At 50.1% G+C, this 12,143-nt stretch overlaps 1 protein-coding gene across 1 annotated transcript; it reads left to right on the plus strand.

Annotated features, from left to right (window-relative positions):
* The first annotated feature begins 4,907 nt into the window (after positions 1–4,907).
* MGAT3 (beta-1,4-mannosyl-glycoprotein 4-beta-N-acetylglucosaminyltransferase) lies at positions 4,908–7,714 on the plus strand. The gene is made up of 2 exons (XM_062491355.1): positions 4,908–4,979; positions 6,205–7,714. The coding sequence occupies exons 1-2, from the start codon at positions 4,954–4,956 to the stop codon at positions 7,712–7,714; spliced, it is 1,536 nt and encodes a 511-aa protein (XP_062347339.1). The 5' UTR covers positions 4,908–4,953.
* The last annotated feature ends 4,429 nt before the right edge of the window (positions 7,715–12,143 follow it).

A 12,143-nucleotide genomic window follows, 5' to 3' on the forward strand; every position in this document is an offset into this window, starting at 1 on the left:
CTCCTACAGTGCTCAGGCTAGCGATGCTAAGAAATTAAAGGTGCAGCTTCCGAGAGCCTCTGAAGGATTAGAGTGTGCAGAAGCATCTCTGAAGCAGTGGAAATTCCTACGGTGAGACTGGATTTAGCTGGAGAGAGAAGATTAGCTACAAGGGAGCCCAGCATATCTGAAGGATACCGAGAAGGATATTTGATAGATTTCAGTGGAGTTGGAAATCCAGCTTAGTTTCCTTTAGCATGCAGTGCTGCACCCTTGTGACGTCCAAGTACTTCTTGGATAAAATTAAATTGGTGTCCTGTAGGCCATTACTGGATTCCACTAGAGCTTTCTAGTCTTTTCTGAGATCTTTTAAACAGGGGGTTGGAGAACTATGTAATATGCTGCTATTAGTAATATGTTAGCTACAGTAAGAACAGTCTGAGTGGAGGGTTTTCTAATGGACTCTGAAGGTGCTCAGATGTTGGTCTGCTCTGCTGACTTCTGGAAGATCAGTCTTGAGACAAAATCCTGTCAGCAAAGACCACTTTATCTCCAGGTCCCATGTGTTCTGTATGGAGGGTTAAGAGCTGCTTTGTCCTACAAGTGTGCTGCTGTCTTGCTGTGACTGGAGATGTAGCATCTAAAACAACCAAGGCTTAGTCCACTGAAGGGCAGGACAAGACAATTGGGAGAACAGTTGAAAGTCCATGGGAGGTGTGGGTTCTGAAGATACTGTGCTTGCTGAGGTGAAGAGGTGAGCAGCCACAGCACTTAAAAAGCTGGAGGCTTTGTGTTTCATCCATCTTAGTTTCTGTGTGCAGCAGATGGTAGCTACTGGTGTGGAGAACTTGGGTCTCCTAGAGGAATGTGCAAAAGATACTTGTGTTTTTTGTTTTTTTTTCTATTTGATTGTAGATGCTGCAGGTCTGTTGAGACTTAGTAAGGTCTTGCACACAATCTGGAGGTTTGTGGTTGACATGTACATCGTGTGCCTGTCTTCCCTGGGAAGGCAATGCCTTTCTTTGTGCTGTGCTATCACCCTTGCCTGGCCGACCTCAAACCTTAGTTTTGTGTGGACTCACCCTTTAGCTACCTTTTTCCCTCAATCCAGTTTTCTTTCTGACTTGACAAAACCTATTGCTGGTGCGTGGATGGCAGTTCTGGGAGGCAGAAGGAAGTGATGGTGGCATGCTGCTGAGTGGTTGCCTTACCACTCTTCTTACCTGTCTGCAGAAATGGAGGGGAGGTGCTCAAACCAGAGCCTTGCTCTCCCTCAGCCTGGCCTTGCTTGGAGAGTGGCTGTGCTGGATCCAGCTGTGGCTGTGCTGGATCCAGCTGTTTGGGCTGGCACCAAGTCAGTGGCACCTTGTGGTCGGTTGCCCCGAGGCTGCAAAGGAAACATGGAGTGTGAGGTATTGCTGTTTTGCATTAGTGCTCTAGGCAGTAGCTGTTGATGAAGGACACAGAAGAATGTTTTATTCTGTCCTTGGAACTTGAAGGGAAGCTGATACGGACTTGCCTACATTCAAACCACCTTGTGCTGTGACTGCCAGAGCTTCTTGCTGACGTCCTTGTAGCTTGCAGTCCCTGAAAACACTGTGGTATCCTTCATGTGAGAGATGCTGAGCCTTAGCTACCTTCTGGTACATCCTGCTTCTCTCAGATTTTCCTGCATTGTCGGATAATCTTCTTTTCCTACCCTTAGGCAAAGTGCAGTCCTGCTGTCCCTGAGCTTGTTTTAGTTGTTGACAAATACTAAGTTTTATGTTTTTTCTTTCTGTGGATGTTTGCAGGACAAAACGAATTTGAGATTTGTAGACTGTTTAGAGGTACTGTGGCTCTGATGCTTGCTTGGTTTGTTTGCCTGGGGATGGCAGGTAGACCTAATACTCCAGGAAGGTGGAGCCCATTCTGTTTGTCTCTAGCTGGAGCAGAGGGAGTTGGGCCCTCTGGGGGGGGGGGGGGGGGGGCTGAAAGTTATACTGGGTTTTTAATCTGCCATGTGAAAGTGATTCTAATTTGAATTGGTCTTTTGTGTTGAAGTGTCTGAGTGCATATCTGCAGATATGTTACTGCATGAGTGTTATGGGATAACTTCAGGCAGAGAAGATGAGCAGTTTGGTATCGGGGAAAACCAGAAGCTTCTGCTCTGACTTGTTCTCCACAGCTGCTTTTTCCTTGTAACCATGGGAGAGGTCTAAGGAGTCTAACAAGATGGAATTGCCTGTACCAGCAACCAGCTCTTAAAATGCATGTCTTTCTCTCTGGCTTCTTGAAAAAAAAGTATATTGTTTCAGGATGGTGTAAATCAGCTGGTCACTAAAATGGTAACAGGTGCCTGGGGATAACTCATGTGCATAACACTTCTAACTTTCCTCTTTTTTCTAAAAGCACTTCCCCTGCATGATAGAGACAGAACTTGAACCAAGGAAATATCAAAGGGATCCCTTACAAAAAGAGGCTTTCAGCTTGCCTCTCCAGGACTGAGTGTTGCTGAAGCAGTTTATAACTTTGTGCTCCCTAAAGATCTTTGTCTTAATGGAGCTGACTGTCCATACTACTTCAAGCTTTTTTTTCCCTACTTGAACATTAAAGCTTTTCTTGGTGCTGTTTTTAACCTGACAGCAACTAGATCACTCTCCCAGAGATCACATTGACTCTTTCCCGCCCCCCCCCCCCCCCCCCCCCAGTCAAAATTGTCAGAAGGGAAATAGCTCTTCTTGCTGTGTTCTGTGTTCCTGGTCATTGATGGCTGCCTTGTGTTGGAGCAGCTGGGCTCTTCTGTGACAAACTGAGATGTCTCCCTGACTGGTGCCTCCTTTCTCATTTCCACCACATATAAATGGTTTGGATGGGGAGGGTGGGTAATCCTCCCCTGCTGGCCTTTGTCTCCAACTGGCTGCCACCAGACACATCTTTCACTGCAGGGCTGATCAGAGGATATGGCAACGGATCCATGATGGTATTTAGTGTCTTGGCTCACCCAAGGGTGCATGAGTGTTCTCCACGCCCTGGCAGAAGAATCCCTGGCATGTGAGAATGAAGGTGGTTCCTGGGGAAGAGATTTTTGAAAAGGACGCACCTTGCTTCTTTGCCTCCCCTCTTCCAGGAAGGGTTAGGAAATGGGTTCGTGTTCCTACTCCCTAACAAAACCAGCTGAGCAGTGAAAGTTTCCTCCTGGGCCGTGTCAGCAGTGGAACAGCAGAGGGTACTGCAGGGCCAGCTTGCTTGGCAGAGCAGCTGGGGAGGGCTGTCCACACCAGCCCAGTGCAGCCCTGCCCGGACCTCATTGTGCCCCTGGGTGAAGAGCTGCAGAGCCACATGCTGAGCCTGACAGATACTGATGTATGCAAATGTCAAGTGAGGAAAATATGCTTTGCTTCCTAAAGCCATGCGTCCTGCTATGTTGACAAGGCATGCTACATCTCAGAAGGCAGAGCAGTTTGTTGAATGTCAAGAGTTACGGCTTTTTGTCTGGGAATTTACTGTGGCATGCAGAGCATCACAGCCATCTGAAAAGATGGTGTGCCTTGTGCGTTTCCTTCAGCACTTGCCTTCAGCTGGCCCAGAGGAAGCTGGCTGCCCTGCATTTGTGTGTCCTGTAGGAACTGGAGCAAAGCCAGCATTACCTGGCAATCATTGGGGTTGCTGTATTGGGGTGGGTCAGCTGTTCATCTTGCCTGGGTTTCAGTGCCTGAGAGAGCAGCCTGATGGCTGGAAGGAATGCCTTGGAGAAGTCACAGGACACCTGACTGGAGAAAGCTGTACTCATTTACCAGTGAGGGACATTTTCTACTGCCATCCAGTTACTGCTAATTTAGTGGGCTTTGGGCTTCCTTGTGCTCTTCTCTTCCCCACACTTCAAGACGGGCTGAAAATTGGTGATGTGCAAGGAAAAGGCACTGAATATTCCTCTACCTTCCAAGTGATCTCGCTGCTTCTGCAAGACATTAACAGAACCTTAAGAAAAATAACATCATGGATAGAAAGAGCCCCATGCTTGTGGGGTTTTCTGCAGCCCCTTGTTTTGCCCCCATGAAGAAAGCTTGACAGCAAGCCCCAAGATGATCTTTTATGGCTTTTAACAGAAAAATATCCATCCCCTTAATGGCTGGGCCACTACAAAGGTGATGTCCCACCAGCTGAGCCATGACCAGGTGTGTGAGGCCAGGCTGTGGAGCTGTGGTGGATGAGTGCTGGAGGAAGGGTCTGCCATGGTGCAGCCCCCTGAGGGGAGCCATTTCCTCCCTTTCTAGGTGCCTGACAAGATGGTGCCCAGAGCCAGCACCTGACTGGGTGACTTGTATTGTGGCAAAGTATATCAAAATCCCTACTAAACATTAACCAATAGAATCAAACACTCTCTTTTTTCCATTTATTTTTCTTTCAAGTTTTTCCCCTCCCATGGCCATGCTGTAACTTTTCCACCAGCTTCAGGCTTGCACTCCTTCAGTCAGAGCTTTATCTGGGACTTCTTGCCCTGCCACCTGAGCACTGGGGACAAAGGCAGTGGATAGTGACTTCCACTGAAAATGTGACTAAGTGTCCAGAACTGCTGTTGTTGAGCTGTAAGGGCAGTCCTTCTATCAAAGTCCATGTCAGAGCCATCTGTGGAAAACCAGATACGTTTCCATTTGGGCAGTTGCCATCTGTCTAAATGCTTTATGGCTTTTCACTTTAGTACTAAATCCTCAAGTTAATTAGTAATTACACTTTGCTGTATTTTACCCAATACCCTCTGAAGTTGCAGGAGTGGGTTGGGTTCTTAATCTGTCTGCCCCACAACTACCCCTATGTCAGCCTGTGGGGCTGGTGGTGTGGGGCAGCTCCCCCATGACCCCCAGAGCAGGGACCGCCTCCAGTGAAGGCGGTGCTGGCACCACTGTGTGCCAGGTGGAACCTTTATAAGTGATGGTGCTGCTCGGGAAGTTTGGCCCTGGCAGGGAGACTGTGCTGGGGAGAGAGCCGCCAGACATGGAGCATGTGGAGGGGGTCAAGTGGTAAGTGTCACATATGTGGGGCTCTCTGCCTCTATGTCTGTCACTGCAGGAAGGGTGTCATGCTCCAGGACAGCCTCTGCCTTGAAAACTACTTTTGGATGACCTTTTCCCCATGCCCACTTTCACCCCAACTTGCCTTTACCTAAACAGCAAATGGTGAACTTTTTTACTTTTCCTTGGTGAAGCACTGTGAGAGATTAAGTTTGTGGGGGTTTTTTTTTGTTGTTGTTGTTGATTTGTCCCCCCCCCCGAATTGTAGTCTTCAATCATTTCTCTGCCTGACAGCAGCTCTATGTTCCTTGCCTGGGCTGGAGGAGGGGAGGTTGTGGAGGGGAGGATGAAGGCAATATTTCATGTTGTTTGGAGGGAAGGGCTCTGCACTGCTGGCTTCTTCCTGGTCTGATGTGGATCCATCACGATGGCACAGTATTACTGGCAGAGACAGCTAGGCATTTATTTTTGTCACCTTGATCCAGATGCAGAGAAACCTCAGCATCTGCTCTACAGAAAGTAAAAAGCAAGTGGCAACATATGGAGATACAGTGGACTTGAGAATCACAGGTGGGAGAAGAATAAATATGACAGGATCTTTAATTTTTATTTTGTTTTCCTGTCCTCCATGTGAACTCCTGTTCCATGTGAACTTGGGTAGTATTTCCTAAGAACAAGGGTGGTTTTCTTAGGGTGTGTGTTGAGCAAACACTGTAATGATCTGGAGAGTGTAGGCTGCCTTTGGCAGTTTGACTCAAGATCTTGGTCCTTTAAAACTGTCTTTTTTGCACCAGTCACGTTTCCACCATGTTTCAGCTCTCACCCTTCTTGCTCTCTGCTGTCTTCATTTTCCCCTGACCCTCTGGTGATGCACCTCCAAGGAGGTTTACATTAATTTGATTTCCATCAGTGAACAGGGACAAATCTGCCAAGTGCAGCGAGTTCACTAGATCATGAGTTCCTGTTATTCTGGATTTCCTGTCTTTCTACCCAGTTGCCAGGGCCTTTCTTGTCTTTGTGGATATATCAGACTGATCTAGCAGAGGTTCATTTTGGTGTAACCCAGCTGAAGATGGCAGGGTGTGGGGGTGCAGTTCTTGGAGTCAAGTCTCTAAAGATGCGTGCTGAATTTGGACCAGTGTTCCTGCTTTCCCCCACCTGTTTTTATAACGGTGAACTTTTTGCACCTCAGTAACTATTGAATGTGACTTTCCTTTTCATGGCTCTTCCACAGGATGAAGATGAGACGCCATAAACTCTTTCTCACTCTCTGCATGGCTGGTCTCTGCCTCATCTCCTTCTTGCACTTCCTCAAGGCCCTTTCCTATGTCACCTTCCCCAGGGAGCTGGCTTCGCTTAGTCCCAACCTCGTCTCCAGCTTCTTCTGGAACAATGCCCCCGTCACGCCTCAGGTCAGCCCTGAGCCAGGGGGTGCAGAGTTCCTCCGCACACCCCTGTACTCCCACTCCCCTTTGCTCCAGCCCCTGTCTCCCAGCAGAGCCAGCGAAGAGCTGCACAAGGTTGAGTTCGTGCTGCCAGAAGACTCAACGGAGTACTTTGTCCGTACCAAAGCCGGTGGCATTTGCTTTAAGCCAGGCACCAAGGTGTTGGAGAAGCCCCCCGCGGGAGGTCGACAGGAGGAGCGAGCGGATGGCGCGGCCTCGGGGCGGCCGGCTCGGAAGCCGCTGAGCGCCAGCGGAACCAAGCGGCGCAAGTGGGTGGAATGTGTGTGTCTGCCGGGCTGGCACGGCCCCAGCTGCGGGGTCCCCACCGTGGTCCAGTACTCCAACCTACCCACCAAGGACCGCCTCGTGCCACGGGAGATTCCCCGGCGGGTCATCAACGCCATCAACGTCAACCACGAGTTTGACCTGCTGGATGTCCGCTTTCATGAGCTGGGAGACGTGGTGGACGCTTTTGTGGTGTGCGAGTCCAACTTCACAGCCTACGGAGAGCCGCGGCCCCTCAAGTTCCGCGAGATGCTCCTCAACGGCTCCTTCGACTACATCCGCCACAAGGTGCTCTACGTTTTCCTGGACCACTTCCCCCCCGGCGGCCGCCAGGATGGCTGGATTGCTGATGATTACCTGCGTACCTTCCTCACCCGGGATGGCGTCTCTCGCCTCCGCAACCTGCGCCCGGATGATGTCTTCATCATCGATGATGCTGATGAGATCCCGGCCCGTGATGGCGTGCTCTTCCTCAAGCTCTACGATGGCTGGACGGAGCCCTTCGCCTTTCACATGCGCAAGTCTCTGTATGGCTTCTTCTGGAAGCAACCAGGCACCTTGGAGGTGGTCTCGGGCTGCACCATGGGGATGCTCCAGGCCGTCTATGCCACCGATGGGATACGTTTGCGACGCCGTGAGTACTACACCATGCCTGGGTTTCGGCAGTATGAGAACAGCACGGGACACATCCTGGTGCAGTGGTCGCTGGGCAGCCCCCTCCACTTTGCCGGCTGGCACTGCTCCTGGTGTTTCACCCCAGAGGGGATCTACTTCAAACTGGTGTCAGCCCAGAACGGGGACTTTCCCCGATGGGGTGACTACGAGGATAAACGAGACCTCAATTATATCCGGGAGCTGATCCGGACTGGAGGCTGGTTTGATGGTACTATGCAGGAGTATCCCCCTGCTGACCCCAAGGAGCAGATGTATGCTCCCAAGTACCTGCTCAAGAACTACCAGCGGTTCCGCTACTTGTTGGAGAACCCCTACCGAAAGCTGGAGGGTGCTGGGTGAAGCCACCGAGGCTCAGGCTTGGGTGGGAAATCAGGACTTCACAACAAAGGGAAAGAGTCAGGTGTTTTCATCTGTTCCTTTTCTTCTTTTGTTTCCTTTGTTTATGGGCAGGGTGTGCTGTTTTTCGGGGGTCTCTTCCCTCCCTTGCTTCCTGTTCTTCTTCCCTTCATCCCAGGGTGATGCCTGGGAACCCAAATTCCTTAGTCACATGAAGGGAGGCCTGGACAGGAGGAAGAGAGGTGTTGAGGACCTGTTCTGTCGTAGCATGAAGACTTCCTTGCATCTTCTGAACCTCTCCTGCAGCCAGCTGGCTGGTTTACCTCGGAGAGGCTGAGAGGGTGCCATGGGGAGAGAGGGCAGCTGTTCCCATCCACCCTCATCCTTTGTGGATTGGAGCAAGCATAGATGCAAGCCTGGGCTATTCAGTGAGCATGTGAGTCAGCAGGCACAAACTCTTGAGTGGTGTGCAGATGTGTGTCACTGGCATTTTTTGGATGAGTGAATGTGCAAAAGCATCTCAGTATGCTTTTTGTTTTGTTTTCTTAATACCTCTGTATTTAAAGAGTATTTTGGGGAAGGGAAATCCTTTGCTTCCAGGGTGTCCTTCTCAAGATGCAGCCCCTTGCACAGGCTTAATGCATTCTGTCCTGGGCTGGATCTTGCCCCGGTGCTCTACCAATCCTGGGGCAGAGAGAAAGGAAGCAGAGGGGAAAGCTGGGTTTGGAGGGTTTTTTCTGCTCATTTCCCCCCCCCCGCCCTCACAACACCGCATGGAGTTGTCCTACAGAAGCCAAAGCATCTTCCCTGCAGTACATGCTTCTATTGGGGCTGGGATAAGCTGCAGGGGACTCAGTCAGATGGTGGGGAGTGTACGTTTGCAAGTGCATGGTTGCCTATGTGCATGAGTGCTCACATGCATGGATTTGGTGTGCACCTGGGTGTTTCTTAGCAGTGTTGGGGGAGGGAAGAGGGCATAGTGGGGCATGGCTGTGTGTACTTTCAGAAAATGTTGGGATCTAGAAGCTGTGATCTCAGTGTTGGCATGGATGACGTCTTGGGCAGCTCAGAGGAGAGGACCAGACCAGGCACAGCATCAGTTCTGTGTAGCAGTGCTACACACTTGGGACTGTGGCATGACTCTCTGGCTGCCTCTAGAGCTCTGCAGGCTGTGCCTGTAGCAGGGCTGCTGTTTACACATGCTGGCTACTCCTTGCTTACCATGGGGTAATAAAAGGGAGAAGAGGAAGGGCAAAGTTCTGATTTGTTGTGGGCAAACAAAGCCTATCAAGGCACGGGATCCAGGTGTCTGCTCTTAGGGTGTGAGGGAGCTCATGAAGTAACAGGCCATGGGCAGCTTCTCTCTGGGGCCAAGAGACTGTCTGGGGACCACAGTGCAATCCAGAGTGTGTGCAGCCCACATCTGCAGCCTGGGCCATGCAGGCAAGACCATGGAGAGGAGAAGGGATTTAGGAGGGTGCTGTTTGGGCTGGTGTCTGCTCAGGCATGGGCGGTGAGGATCTGGCCTGCTGTTGTATTGGACTGTTCAGCTCACTGAGGAGGCAGATTCTTGTCTCCACCCTTCCTTAGCCCATGGCTTGACATGGTGCCCAGAGCCTGGGTCGCAGTGGGCAGAGGGTGAAAAACATAATGAACTTGCTCTCTTAGCCTTGCAGTGGAAAGACTGACTCATTTTCCAAGCAGAAATCATATGGAGGAGGATAGAGGGACGTTGTGTGGCATTTCTGGCCAGCTGTTCTAAAGCAGGAGGTCTTTCATTGACCTTAACTCAATCAGGGCTCCATGGCCCTGTGTTGCCCAGCATGTGCCACCCTTGTGCTTCATTCCTACCTATGTTTCTCTTTTTCCCTCCTAGTCCCCTCTCTAGAGAAGAGAAAATTGTCAACGAAAATCACTCACTTGCCTAATAAGGCTGAGACTGTAATAGAAAGATCTTTTTCTGATCTTTTCCTGATCAAATTGAGATGCACTTCACCTTAGCTCCTTCCACATGTTGTGTGCTGTAATGCCTGCTTAGAAGAACTGAAGGAACCTCTTTTTGTTACTATTTTTGGTTTCATTAAAATCACAGTTCTCAGTTTTGTTGTGTCTTCCCCACAGGCAGAGAAGCCTCTCTGGGAACTGGGTGGAGAGACAAACTTTGCTTGGCAGAATGCTCTTCCAACAAAGGGAAGTTGTGGCTTTTTGTTAAGTCCAGACTTATTAATGTAGCAGAAGAAAGCTCCTGTCACAGTCTTGGGGTTCTGGTTCGCACTGAGCAACTGTGTGGAGGTCTTGAGTAGGGAGATTATAGAGAGATGGGATCCCAGCTGGAAAAGCAGGAGCCTGTACTGAGCAAGATAAAAGCCATAGCACTGAGGATGAGGATGCAGCACAAGGGAAGATGATTTCTCCAGGGACAGCTGGAGAAGAGCAGGTGTGTCAGCTCATGCAATTCAACAGCGGAAAAGTATGGAAGGAAGAAGCCATTTCTCATTTTTACTCTGAGGAGGGAGCCTGAGGTCCACTCTTGGACATTTTGGCTTTGCCTTGTCGCAGTGATGATTTGCTGGAGACAGAGGAGAAAGACAAGCCAGTCTTCGTGTGGGTGCTTTGGCAGCACCAGAGCCCCACTTCACGTGAGCTGAAGTTCACATGTGCTGGGGCTGCGCCTCCTGATCTCCCACAGTGGGAGTAGCCTCTCCTCCAGTATCAGTGCTTCCCATGCATGGCCCTCCTTGGGGATTTTTAGTGCACAGCAGTCATCTTTTCGGTGTTGAGGTACAGCTCTTGTCTGTTGGGAGCTTGATAAGCCCACAGCTGCAGTATCTGCTTCTCCTATTCCTGAAGTACAGCCTGTTGTCTTCTCCATTATTTGCTCCATCATTCTCCTCTTCTCCCTCTGATTTGTCTCTTGCTTCTGCTCTCTTGGGCTGGAGGAGGTGTTGCTGGAATAGGAATGCTGGGGTTCTTCTGCAGAGCTCCTGCCCTGCCTGTATCCTGGACTTAGTCATTTCCTTATTCTTAGGAAATTAAATTTAAACCAGACTTCTGTTGTAGTGGGAGGAAGGGGCTTTACAGATGAAATACCTTCTTTATAGTTTCTCTTTCTCAAGAATTGCTTAAACATTTTTTGATTTAAGGCCAAACCAGTCAATGTTACTGTCTAATTTGTCTGGCTAACCCTGTGTTTATTATCCTTAGGGAGCTAGAGTGCTTGTCATTAAAAATCTTCCTTCTTGTCCCTGGAGGGAACAGACTCTACTAAGCTGGCTTTCACACACTGATTTTTTTTTTTTTTCCCAAGGTGGTGGCTTACCCTCTGCTCAGCCTTGCCTGTGCTGCTAGCTGGGACCTCTGCAGCCAGCTCCTGGTGGCACAGACACCCCTCCAGGCAACTGCCACAAGAGGGAAGTCAAAAGTATGTGGGTGTGTGAGGTGATGAGAGACGCAAAGCAGGAGGCAGGTTTGTGTCAGATCCTGGTTTCCCCAGTGCTGGACTCTGAGGTGAGCACTGAAGCTCCTTCATCTTATCCGAACTAGGTTCTGAGATTTGAGAAGGGAAAGACCAAGAACCTTGTCCTGGAACTGGGGCCAGACTATGAGAGCCTGATGTCTGTGGGTTGTTACAGCCCACAGACAGTGGGCAGTGAATCCTGCTGTCTCTGTTGGACCAAACTGCCCAATGGATGGAGGGATGCATCACCAGCCTTTTCCTGCAGCCTTCTTCAGCCTTGTGCTCTTCCATTCCCAAAACCTTTTTTTTACCCTCAAATTGGTAAAAAGGTGGGGCCAGGAAACAGGTGAAGCAGTGTGTGGCACACCCAAGCCTTGCACTTTTTTCTGTCTCGTTGTCTTTCTTTGTGCTTCCAACCTAGAAAGAGATGCTGTGCCTATGTGTGGCTATGGACTCAAGAACTCCTCTTCCTCTCTTGCCCCAGGTGAAAGGAGGGACATGGGCTTTGCTGGACCTGCAGCAGCTGAGCTTGCTAAAGCAGAGTAGGGCAGGTTAGACATATTTGCCCATCTGGGGGGAAAGCCACACCCGAGTGACAGAAAAGACAAGGTGACTTTGTGCCTGTGGTTGGTATGGAGGATGACTTACTCAAGCCCACTCTTGCTGTTGCTTTCTCTAGTCCTCGTGTCTTGCTGAGGTGTTTGCTGTTGTGCTGCCCAGGCCAACCTTCTGTGTCTCTGTGACAGATAAACAAGGAAACTGAGTTGGCATGGAGGGAGAATGTCAGAGCAGAATGGATGTTCATTCCCCTCTGCCTGCCTTGCTGTTTCCTTGTGGGATGGTGTCTCTTCCCCTCCTTGGTATCCCCAGGACTCTCTCCCTGTGTCCTAGCTCCTTCCAGCAATCCCTGTGGCTGCTATGCCTCTGCACTGTGAAGACACGGGTCCAGGGTCACTCCTGGTTCCAGTAGTAGAA

Source organism: Cinclus cinclus, chromosome 4 (assembly GCF_963662255.1).
Source record: "Cinclus cinclus chromosome 4, bCinCin1.1, whole genome shotgun sequence".
Lineage (NCBI taxonomy): Eukaryota > Metazoa > Chordata > Aves > Passeriformes > Cinclidae > Cinclus > Cinclus cinclus.